The sequence below is a fragment of the Vitis vinifera genome, chromosome 10 (genome assembly GCF_030704535.1).
Source record: "Vitis vinifera cultivar Pinot Noir 40024 chromosome 10, ASM3070453v1".
In the NCBI taxonomy this organism is placed as follows: domain Eukaryota; kingdom Viridiplantae; phylum Streptophyta; class Magnoliopsida; order Vitales; family Vitaceae; genus Vitis; species Vitis vinifera.
In genome coordinates, this window is record NC_081814.1 from 24,432,369 (window position 1) to 24,445,016 (window position 12,648).

The 12,648-nt window shown below is 33.1% G+C and overlaps 1 protein-coding gene across 3 annotated transcripts; it reads left to right on the forward strand.

Moving 5' to 3' along the window:
- Positions 1–1,221: 1,221 nt before the first annotated feature.
- On the forward strand, positions 1,222–11,346 carry LOC100247631 (E3 ubiquitin ligase BIG BROTHER-related). 3 transcript variants are annotated; one of them, XM_010657605.3, is made up of 7 exons: positions 1,222–1,779; positions 2,554–2,914; positions 3,004–3,044; positions 8,616–8,657; positions 8,740–8,861; positions 8,941–9,049; positions 11,016–11,346. In XM_010657605.3, the coding sequence occupies exons 1-7, from the start codon at positions 1,552–1,554 to the stop codon at positions 11,055–11,057; spliced, it is 945 nt and encodes a 314-aa protein (XP_010655907.1). In that variant the 5' UTR covers positions 1,222–1,551; the 3' UTR covers positions 11,058–11,346. The 3 variants fall into 3 exon arrangements, with proteins under 3 accessions (XP_010655907.1, XP_010655908.1, XP_059596405.1); XM_010657606.3 differs by having other exon boundaries at positions 1,224–1,779; positions 2,554–2,896; XM_059740422.1 differs by having other exon boundaries at positions 1,224–1,779; positions 2,554–2,896; positions 8,941–11,346.
- The last annotated feature ends 1,302 nt before the right edge of the window (positions 11,347–12,648 follow it).

A 12,648-nucleotide genomic window follows, 5' to 3' on the forward strand; every position in this document is an offset into this window, starting at 1 on the left:
TTGGTATTTTATAAAAAAAGCAATATTATTTTTTAATTAAAAATATATAACAATTACTAATGTTTTTTTTTTTTTTTGGAAAGTAAAAAATTGGAAGTGTATCTACATTGAAAACTAATTTATTAAATATAAAACCCACATTATAATTTATGAAGGTTGGATTGCTTTTTACCATTAGGCCATGTTTGGTTAATCGGATACATTATGAGATAAGATAAGAGAGGGGATATTTAGTTAGTGATGGAATATGATAAATTATAACATTACTTATCATATCCTATGTTCAACCAAACATGAGATATGATAAGTGTTAGGATATATTATTCACCATTTTTTTTTTATCTCTTTCACATATGATATATTACTCCCATAGTAAGATAGGAGATATACATAACTTATATATCAAAATTTTATTTATTTTTTATTTTTTTAATATACTCATTCTACAAAATAAATTCTTTTATTATAATTTAATTTATGATTAAAAAAGAAAAACTAAAAAAATAATTATAAAATAATATCAATATATGATATATAAATTATATATATATATATATATATATATATATATATATATATATATATTAAATAATATAATGTAAAAAATTTATTTATAACGTTTAAATATTTTCATAATAAATATTGTTAAATATAAGAGAAATCATAATTTTTAAAATAGAAAATATTGGAATATGGTATAATTTTTATTTTAAATGTTAAAAATAATACATATTTCATATTTTTTTTTCATAAATTAAATATAAACTTAATATAACATAACATATGGATATACTATCTTAAATTATTATATTAATAGGATATATATATATATCATATTCCATTGAAAATTATGTAGTAGGATATGTATTTCCTATCAATAGGATATAATATTATAAAATATATGTATTATATTCTATTTTATCTATGTATTTCCTATAAAAAAAGATATAATATCCTAAGATATTAATATCTTATCTTATTTTATCATATCCTACCAATCAAATGTTTCCTTAATCTAATTACTATGACATTGTACCATTGCTTTTAAACCTAATTACTTTTAATTAGGGATGTACGTATAAAAAAAAATAGGAATGTGAAAACAAAAAAACCAACAAAATGATCAATTGAAAAAAAAAAGAACCAAATCAAATTAATTTTTTTTAAAAATAATAAATTTTATTAGATAAAATCGAGGAAAAAACAAAAAATTTGGGTTCGATTTAAAAAAAAAAAAAACATATATATATTTTTTAATTCCTAGACAAATATGAACAAAAATATATGAATCCAATTTTATTCAAATTGAATCAAATATTAGGTCTAATTAGGATGGGGGAGGGGGAATCCTTTTCCCTAATCCATCTAATTTGAATTAAAATTGTTTCCATCTAAAATACAAACAAACAATTAAACCAATCACAAAAAAGCAATACTTCCAAAATTTTGTTTTCTCTCTCTAATAATAATCGCGACATCTCCTTTTTCCTGGTCTCAGATTCTTCTTCGAATAATCCACAGCCGATTCCGTTTCTCTGCAAATTCAAATCTATGGAGAACAACAACATCACCACCACCAACTCTAAACTTGACTCCGATGAACCCAAATCCGTCGCCACCGCCACGGCCGCTGAGGAGCAGAACCCTAATTCCCCGGCCGCCGAAGACCCAAACCCTAATTCGAACCAGGCGCCGCCTCGCCAGTCTTCGAGGACTCCGTTCACCAATCTTAGCCAGGTCGATGCCGACCTCGCCCTCGCCCGCACCTTGCAGGAGCAGGTACGTCATCTGTTTGTGTGAAGGTTTAGATTTTGATTTTCTGGGGTTTGGGTGGGAATTTGGGTTGAATCGTTTTGTTTGAATCTGGATGGGGATTGTGGGTGGTTTTGTGGTTTCTTGATTTGGAATTGGGTGTTCGTTTTGTTGTTGATTGTTTCTTTTTTGTTTGTTGGAGATTTGTGTGTGTTGTTGGTTGTTTGGTTGCCGGGAAAATGCAGGAAAAATAAAGGAAACTTGGAATCTTGAATCTTTGGTTTAGTTTGGACTTGAAAAAACTGAATTATGTGATCCGGACTAGCCTGCTGATGAGAATGTTTCTTCCGGCAGCTTTTGTTTAAAATGAGGAATTTGGCTATGAAAATTTCAGTTTTGGTCTAATTTTGCGTAAGAATTTTGAGCTACTGAATATATAGAAGTGAAAAAAATTGGGCCAAAAAATTGTTTAAGTATGTAATTTGGAAGCCCCAAGTGCTGAGGGTATTCTCCACTCAGTGTTTAGGTAGTTTTCCCGACTTGCAAGTTTTGCTTTTTCTAAGCATTTATTTTCATCTCCATCACTTGTGCAGTTCTCTTCTTTTTCTGCAAAGTTTTAAACATAATATTCAAATCTTACTTTTCTTTTAGTTTCCTCAGTTCAATCTCAAATTGAAATGTTCTCATCAGGGAATTGAGTTTGAAAACTTGGGTTTTATGCTACAATTGATTACTTGTTTTTTGAATGTTTAATCTTCATTCCCTATTTTATTAATTGTTGTTGGGTGGTTTGTGGAGTAGGAAAGAGCATATATGATGCTAAGGATCAATGGTGAAGGGAGTGATTACGGAAGTTGGGAAGCTGGAAGCTATTTCAATGAGGAAGAGTTTGATGATCCCAATGATGGCACTGATGTGGATGATGGGGTTGATGATGAGGATGAGGATGAAGGGGAGTATGATGGCACTGATGAAGATGCTTTTGATGTGCATGCTCAAGCTGATGATGGGGAGGACGACAACCCAACTATTGAATTTGATCCAGCTGTGTTTTCTAGCGATGAGGCCTATGCAAGAGCTCTACAGCACATTGAAGAACAAGAAATGGCTGCAAGGTTGTTGGCCCTTGCTGGGATACATGATCGTGAGTGCCTGTTCAGAAGTGATTGACCTTCAACTGTCCTTTTTTCTTTCTCTTGCTTATATGTTCCTTTAAATATGTTGGAAATTATTACTGGTTTGTGGTTGTAGATGGAGTTGAGGATACAGAGGATCATGGCGGTAACTCTCAGGTATTCTTTTATCCAATTATAAAGAATGTTTCCCTGCTTCTACGTGTTTGTGTTTGTGGGTGGGTGGGTGGATGCATGTGCTTGACACACACGTATCTCATGCAAATAATTAATCTCAAATTTCTGGTGTATCCATTAGTCAATTGTGTAGACGTCTAAATGTGTGTTGATGCTTATAAAATTGGAATTGAAGGGACAAAATCATGCCGGGATTTTTAGTTGTGTAATTGGTGTATAGGACCAACCAATAAAGAGAGTATAGAATTGGAAACAGATACATCTGTAAGATGATGCAGTTAGCATCAGCAGTGGGTCTAGATGAGTTTGAAGAGGGACATATCTTATAAAATTACAGTGCCTTATGATTAGGGTGTGAAGAAGACGGTTGCAAAGGGAAATCACATCAAGATGAACTTTACTGGAGCAGGGAAGGCTACTCTAGGAATTTGGATTAAGGTGAGGTCATATGTGATGACAATGGGGCTGTCATATGAGATTGAACAGGTCTCCTCTAGGGGTCAAAGATGCAACCTTTGCAGGAGTAGAAATCTCCTGCATGGCCATAGTTTGGTCCATACTAGTGATTCTTTTCAAGTTGTCAGATCAAACATAAAGAGGTTCTATTAACATAATTAGTTTGACAAATAGTTTGTTGCTGTTATGTAATCTGTGCATAAAAAGCAAAGAATTGGAAACAAAGGCATTCCTGAGAAAATGGAGGGTTAAGATGGTATTCCCATGTTTGAGAGGCCCATGATTGTACAGGTGTGTTCAGGTTGAAGGTAGTATGGTAGGAGAAAGGGGAAGCCTAGAAAAGCTGGGTCGGGGTTTTTCTTGATGGAGGTAGTGAGAAGTGATATTGGTGTTTGGTTTTCAATTTAGCTGAAAGAGTGAGCATTCATCAATCTTTTAGACTTGTTTTTGGAGCCATCTCCCTTCAAATATGGTCCTAAGACTTGTGGTGAACAGACTAAATTAACAACTTGGAAGGAAAGTTCCAATTGATATACCGTATTTTCTAACTTTCCCTTCCAAAGTTTTAAAAGGTGTGCTTTAAGTAGGCGTAGGCTCAAAGCTCAACCACTCTCTAGTTACAATGCCTCGCTTACTAAGACATGTGTCTTTATTGAAGAGGCGCACCTTGTTTACTTTACTCTTCCTTTTTAAACAATTTTATTCTTAAAATTTCTAATTTTACATTGGAATTTATATAATTTCATTATTTATTTATTGAATGCTTCTTTTAAATGTTTGCAATATTAAATCTTTTTTTATTGATTATATTAGATTTTGAATCATATTTTATAAAACTGATACGCATCCTAGGTTGCATTTCACTTCACTGAGGCATGTACCTTGTGTTGCACCTTGTGCCTAAGCTATAGGAGACTTTTGCACTTTAAGTGTGCACCTTGAGCCTAAGCCATAGGAGACTTTTGCGCTTTTGGTGCACTTTGTGCCTTTTAAAACTAGGTTCCTTTCTAGTCTATTCCTGAAAATTCTTTTTCCCAATTACTATGAATATTAGGTGCTTTAATACGTGTTCGGTTGAAAGATATTGGTATGTTTGAGTGGGTTGACATGAAGGGATTCAAATCCCATATAAACTCTAATCTCCATAATTCCAAATTCTTTAGTTTGGTTCGAGTTCCCGATTCTTGGTCTTTGATTTGGATTTTCAAATTCACTCTTCCAATTTATTGATATGTTTTGAAAAATGGATATTAGGTCAGTTGCTGCCATTCTTGATGTGTGCATTTAAATATAAATAAAGGTAGACCTTTTATAAATGTCCAAAGAGGTGTTGGGCATGGGTGTCATGTTGAGAAGTGCCGGTCATGGCAGTCATAAATGGGAAGAAATTTCCTACATATGGTTGGTGTCATTCTCAGGCTCCCTTTTTGTGTGTGTATGTTCTGTTTGGGAGTTGGTTGGTTGCATGTTTGTGTAACGATGCTCACAGTTTATTTTTCCCAACTAATGCCAGTAGCTTCTATAGTTTTGTTTTGCTCGTTATTAGTTTTTTCCTCCTAGCTATGGAATGTGTTATATCTTCTAACACTGCTTGGCTGGTTGAGTTCTCCATTTATGACTGACATTGAGAGTTTTTTCCTCCCTGATAGGAGAATCAGACTATTGTTGTGAAGTTGCATTCATCTTAAAAGAGTTATCTGATTTTCCTATGCATGTAATTTGACATTTGTTGTTGACATGCTCTAGTTATCCACCTTTCCCAAGCTTTACAATAATATTCAGAGAGGTTCTGGTGCTGGCTACTAAGGTTATTAATTTTAGTCCAAGTTCACTCTTATTATAGAAACCTTTTTGAGCTGCATATGCCCTTAGTGAAACATCATTCCAACTTTTTCTCATAACCTCTCTTCATGATTATATTCCCTTTGAACCTTCAATCTTTTTGGTAAAACCCATCCATCCATCCTTTACTTTTGCAACTACATGAGTGTGCTGAAATTCTACTCTATATCCTTTTGGATTAGGGCTCTTCCCCCACCACCTGGATGGATTCATAACTATTCTTACTATAGTTGTCTCACTTAGACAACACTTGATCTGACTGGACCAAACTTTTCTAGTTCACCCCAACATTCTCCACTTGTCAAACTGTTGCTGATCAGTTTTTATATATCAAACTGATCTCTCCAACAGGTAATCTTACTGTGGATGCCCCCTCGTTTGTAATCAGTTTCGTTATAGAACCCTTTTACTCTAGTTAATTGTCCACCCTTCACAAGTGTGATCTCTATGTTATTTATGGCTGTGCCTAAGGGTGTATCGTTGAAGTACATTCTTCTTTTAAAAACCCGTTCTTGAACCAACAAGTTTCTTCCAAAGCAAGCAGCTTTCTGGATGTAGATAGATGATGATGTCTGTAGACATGGATCTTATATTATATCATATAATAGCATATGAGAGGATATATAAGAACATAAATCCATGAATCACTCATATTATGATCTTCTCCATCCTAGGTCTTTTCATTTCATCATCTGACTTTTAGGTTGTTACATGGATTTAAACCTGGAACTTACTCCATTCCCACCCCAAGCCTTGCCACTTGAACTGGGCCTCAAGGGTGAAATTCAGTTGTAAATCAGTTCATACAGGACTATTGTAACAGCCCTAGCCATAGTCATCCTTTGGACTCTCTCTCTCCCCCCCTCTGTCTTAAGAATTTTTTCTTCTCTATAAAGTATGCTTTCTTGTTTTGCAATTGCTTATGTGACTGGCATCTTGGAATATGCTTTAAATAGAGATTCTACCCATCAGCAGGATCTATTTTATATTTCTTTTAGGGCAGCCATTTGTTGGACTGTTCACCAGACAACTGATAAGTAGCATTTATTTCATTCTTTCTCCTATATGCCCCTCTCTTTTTAACTTTTAAATCACTTTAAGTGGCCATTTATTCAGTCACATGAGAAACTTTTAATCCTTGGCTTTCTTAATATTGCACACAATCTATTCCTTTCAACTATGGTCAATAGCTTTTAGATTTGTGGATGTTTGATTTTCCCTTTGAAAAATGACAGCTTTAGATTAGGCCTTGACTCAGTAGTCCTTGAAGGCTGCTATTTCACATGGGATAGAGTAAGGCCTTCACCAAAAAAAGGAGGTCATCTTTGACCTCTGACTTTAAGGCGTCCTGAGTGTTATCCTACTCATAGACAATTCCCTAGTCTGGTCAGTAAAGGATCTTGCCTTCCCCGAACCTAGATGATTTGTCAGAGAATTGGCTTGTTCTTTGCTTTGTGTTTGTTTTTATACTGACTTGAGGGCCCCTAACAACCCATTCCCCCATATGGAACCAGCGGGATGGTATAACCAATGTTTTCAGAACTGGACCGGTCATCGAACCAGAAAAATTACCGGTTCACAGTTCATTGGTCGGACCGGCGGTCGAACCACGGTGAATTGGTAATGTAATAAATATATAATTTATATATTATATAAAATTAAAAATAATTATAAAAATTAAAAATATATAAAATTATAAATTTTAATAATGTTTGATTTTTATATTTGGTATATTAAATTAAATGATAAAGTTTAATATTTTAAATTTTATTAAATAGAAATATATAATATTTAAGAATGAAGATATATTTAAGATGAAAAAATTTATAACATTTAATTTATCTTTTTATCTTTGTATTTTATTGTTTTAAAATTATTTTGTTAATTAATTTATATTATTTTTTATAATTATTATTATATTATTCTTATAAAAATAAACAGGAATTAAAATATTTACATTTCTTTAAAGATTTTATATGATAAAAATTTGAAATATAAAAACATTAATCTTAAGTCTTATTATATATATATTTTTTAACAACATTGCAATGCTCAATAGTTCAAAGTCCAGCCATCATGCGTCCATCCCTCAAAGAGGCAATGTTAGTCCTATTCCCAATCCCACATCGGAAACACATAAATTCCATGTGCTTCAAGTGCTCTATAAATACCTTGCAACATGCTTTGCAAGCTAAACAAGCCAGCAAATTGGGCTTGGAGGCATGGCCCAAGGGAAAGATTTATAAGCTATTGTTTTATTTGATTGGGCCTAGTGGCTTGAACCAAATGTGGGCTTATAATTAGTTTAAGTTTCAAAAGTATTCGGTGTGGAATGGGCTCAATGGATAATGGGCCTTTTAATAGTAAACAAGTATTTATAGAATAGGAAAAAAAAAAAAAAAAAGCCTTGGCCGGTTTGTAAAAAACCGGACAGTTTGTCTGGTTTGGCGGTTCAACCGGTGGTTTGAATAGTTCAATGCCAGTTTGACCACAAAACGGTTCATTGAGCTGGACCGAACCGGAAAGTTCACTGGTCGACGGTTCAACCGGTCGGACCGGCCGGTCCGGTCCGGTTTTTAAAACATTGGGTATAACCCATATGGTCCACCTCTATGTTGGGATGAGAATAGAAAATGACATATCCATGTCATTAATAATGAAACAAATGGTGCAAGAAGGATGAGTTACCCCTTCAAAGGGAAATAGAATTAAAGAACAGTGCAATAATTAACTATCAGAATGTTGTGATGCAATGACTACTACGAGAACTTTAGCAAGAAAGTCATAGTCAGTGAAAAGTATGAGTGGGATAGCTTAGTCTTTTGTTCTGGAAGCATGATTATAATATTTGATTGCCTGTCATTAGTCTTCTTTGACTCTTCATTCATTTTTAGTTTGGCAGCTAGGAAAGGGTCTGTTGTCCAGTCTTCATTCAAGCTTATCAAAAAAAATCTTGATAAGCTTTGTTCAGCTGTGATCCTTCTTTTTTTAAATTTCATTTTTTTTTTCAAACTCTTCTTTGGACCAGGATTCTACATGTCATCAGATATATATAGATCACATATAGATTTCTTTTAATTCTATCCTAAATGTGTATGCCATCTAGATTTTAAATTTTAAATATATTTGAATTGGCTTCTTATTCAGTTGTGTTGAGAATTTTCTCGTGTGTGGCTCTTTTTTGGTATAGCATAGAGCTATTTTGTTCCATTTTTCTGGTATGTATCATGCATCTTATACATTTTTGGTTTTCAGGATACATGGGAGGAGGTTGACCCAGATGAACTTTCATATGAGGTAAGCTTGGATTTGGACTCTGGGGCTTCTACTTGGGGCTTCTATTCTGGTTTATTGAATGTAGACTGCTTAAATAATTCAGGAATTGCTTGCATTGGGTGAAGTAATCGGAACTGAGAGCCGAGGGCTTTCATCTGATACAATTGCCTCTTTGCCTTCAGTTACCTACAAGGCACAAAGCAATCAGGAAGGAAGCAATGATTCGTAAGCAACAAATGCACTAAATTTTTAATGATTAAGTAGTGGTGATGTAAGGTTAAAATTCTCTTACTTTGTGTTTTAGATGTGTCATTTGCCGGTTGGACTATGAGGATGGTGAGACCTTGACTGTGCTTTCTTGCAAACATTCATACCATTCTGAGTGCATAAACAATTGGTTGCAAATAAACAAGGTATGCTTATTTATGTATTTATTTTTCGTATTGTATGGTTTTGGTTCTCCACCTAATTTCTTGTTTTACCAAGGGTTCCACATATGTTCTCCCTAGTGTGCCATCATTATATTCTGTCAAAAACAATGCTTAGTGATTCTAACTTTCCATTGGAAATTTTATTCCATGTTTTTGTATTGAATTTTGACTCAACAAGTCTCCTTCCTCATTCATGCATAGGTTTTGATTTATGGCTTTTAGGTTGTAACATTTCCTGGTTTTAGAAATTTGACTCAGTATTGGATTGAGGGCTCTCATGTGCTTAGTTGGGTCTCAGTTTTTAAAATCTTTCTTTTATCCAGGGGCTCCATTGAAAATTTGAATTACAATCCTTGCCTGCTTGTAACTTCAGGCTTTTTCTGTTTCTTATCGATGGATGTTTTTTTTGGTAGATATTTTCAAGATCTATTCATTTATCAGAATTAATAAGGAATTTTTTGGTAGATATTCTCAAGATCCATTCATTTATCAGAATTAATAAGGAATGATGCCTCATATAAATTATAGTGATTTCATTGGAACAAAAAAGGAGTAGAATGATTTTCTTGCGATGTATGGCCTTGTTTTCCATGAAATTTGAGTTCATAACAGCATATGAACATGTTTTTCTTTAACCGAAGGGGCTCTTATTCTTTTTTGAAAAGAAAAAAATGTTTAAAGGTAATGTTTTGTGTTCATCATCAGACAGCATGTTCAATCCCTAGAACATCATATAAATCTAAGAACTATGCAACTACCTGTAGTAAATATGATGAATATGGGCTCTGTTTGTGTGTTTTGGGGGCCTGTGTGAAGGGGAAGAATTTAAAGGTAATATTTTGTATAATAACATACGATAAAACTATAATAGTATCCAGTAAAACACCTATAAAAAATAATAATATTATCCAGTAAAATAACTTCCAAACATGTTAATCTAGTCTGTTTTTCTTCTTTTTTTCCTCTGCTATTTCATATAGAAGAACAGACTATTTGAGCCTGGACCTACCCTAGCCACACCCCACCACACCTGCCACTTGGACTGAGGTAAATGGGCAGTGGTAAATTTTCCTTTCAATTTGAAGATGAGAGGATGATGAACATAGAAACTCCCACTAGAGCAATGAGCAGAATGAAAAGCGCTTCTCTCAAATTTAACTTGGCCCCAGCTTAATACTTGTTGTATGCAATTGACTTTTAGTGCACCTCATTCCTTGCCCCATTCCCTTGAAATTTAAATTGAGTATAACGATTACAAGGAGCAATGAGCATAATGATATTTCCGCTGTCTAGTAATATAAAAAGTGAGATATTTTGTGGTTTTGTGGAATGAAAGTACATTCTTATTCAATTTTGTGATAGGCATTGCCTCACCTAATCAGTCCATCCATTCTTAAGGCCATGTTTGGATTGTTGAGATGGAAAATTAATTCCTTTCTTTATTTATTAGTGTGTTTGGATTGGTTTTTAGAATAAGAATTAAAAAAAAAAAAAATCATTGTTGTAGAAAGCAAATGCCATTCTCACTTACACATTGATTCCTCTCTTTTACATGATATTATGATTCACCTTCATTCCCATACTACTTCCATTCATGTTCTCGCATACCAAATGCATCCTAAGAAGTTTATGTGTGCTTAACTATTTCTCGGGCTACTCAAGACAGTTGAATGGAACTCGGACAAAACTCCATTTGCCAGAAAACTCTTTGTTCAATAAGTCTCATACAGGATATGTATCAACTACATCTTTTCCCTTCTTTTCTTGTTTGGAACCTGTCCTTGGTGGGAAGCATTCAAAGTCAGGCCAAATTCCTTTTTGTTTTTTCCACATTACACATTCCATATATTTCTATAGAACATAATTTCATAAATCATGAAACTTTAGTTGATCATCGCTGGTATTTAACAGACTGCCTTATGCACCATTCTTTGCTCTGTGACTGTAGGTTTGCCCCATTTGCAGCACTGAGGTCTCGTCTTCCAGGTAGTGAGGACTCGCTTACACCAGCTTCTACAAAGCCACAGACTACACCTACTCACAGAAGGATGTTGGCACACAACAAAGGAGGTCACAGCTCATCTTTGGTAGACTTGGCCTGTCTGGATTCCTTGTTACTTCGCTTCTTTATATATATATATATGCTGCCCACCCTCCCAGACTGGTTTTTACTATTTTCATTTGATTTTGACACCCCTTTGTTTTGAGTGAAATGCAACAACGATGTTTAGCCAGATTCTGCTAATGCTCATCTTATTATTCTTATTATTTTTCAGCTATTTTGCTGCAGTATTTACCAGATAAAATGTAGGAGAAACCCTTTTTTTCGCTTGCATTTGTTTGGTTTTTGTTTCATGGGTTTTCTTGGGAAAATGAGAAGGAAAATCTTAAGACTCACATGTGACTTAAAAAAAGTCACAGTAGTTACATGTAGAATATGAGAGATTGAGAGAGAGGTTTGAGAGAGGCTTATTCCAGAATGCGAGAGATTTAGGACCTGTTTGGAAAATGTTATTAAAAATAATTTTTTATTTTTCAGAAGAGAGGACAATTTTTAATTTAAAGAATGCTTAATATAATTTTGGAATGGTTTGAAAAAATGTTTTTAATATTTGAGTTTTTAAATATAATTTTGTTCTTGTAGTAATTGAAAATTGTTGAAATTGTGTTTTTTAATTTTTGAGAATTGTTTTAAAAAATGTTATCAAACCGGCTTTCAAAACGAATAAGTGATTAGTATTATAAAAGGTTTTATAATATATAATTATTTTTTGGCATAATATCGTAAATTGAGAAACATTAAGCATTTTTATTAAAATAATTTATACCCTCATATTTGGGAGGGCTTATCAAATGTTGAATAAAATAGCATTTGAAAGTTAAATACAACTTTTTCCTATTTTGAGGAGAAGGTATGTTCTTGTTCAAATATAACGTTAGAAATAGTTTTTTAAACAAATTTTAAACACTATCATAATCACGCTTATTTTTAATAAAAATATTTTATAATATAGGTCCCAAACACGTATGATTATATATTAAAGTAAAGTTAAACGCTAGAAATTAAACATTACCCTAACATGATATAAAAGATTTTTGGGCTTACGAAAAGGAGCTTATGAATTTTGAATGTCTTTTAGAAAGCATTTATAGTATAAAATTGAATGTGGTTACGACTAATTTTAGAAAGCATTTATAGTACAAAAGACTTTTGAAGAAAAATAAGGAGATTAACAAGATTTAAAAAGTATTTTTAAAAAGTTGAAAAATCAAATGTAGTTATTTCTAAAGAAGCACTTAATAGGTGATTCTACAAAAAAACTCTTTTAGAAAAAACACGAGTCATGTTTGGTAGACAAGAATGAAGAGTGGGAATGGACATCTTATTCATTCATTCTCATAATTGAATAACTACACAAGGGAATGGAATCAAGAATGGTTTCAATGAAAATGAAATCTTATTTATGAGAGGGATTTCAATTCATACTAATAAAAAGCATTTTGATTCCTATTTGGAGAAGTTGTTTTTAGAAATAATGTTTTTATTTTGATTGTGCAAAAAAAAATTATAAATTCAATTT

Coding starts and splice junctions, on each gene's coding strand:
- LOC100247631 (XM_059740422.1), top strand. CDS start 1,552: ATGGAGAACAACAACATCACCACCACCAACTCTAAACTTGACTCCGAT. Junction 1,780..2,553: donor CCCGCACCTTGCAGGAGCAG/GTACGTCATCTG, acceptor TTTGTGGAGTAG/GAAAGAGCATATATGATGCT. Junction 8,862..8,940: donor CAGGAAGGAAGCAATGATTC/GTAAGCAACAAA, acceptor TTTGTGTTTTAG/ATGTGTCATTTGCCGGTTGG.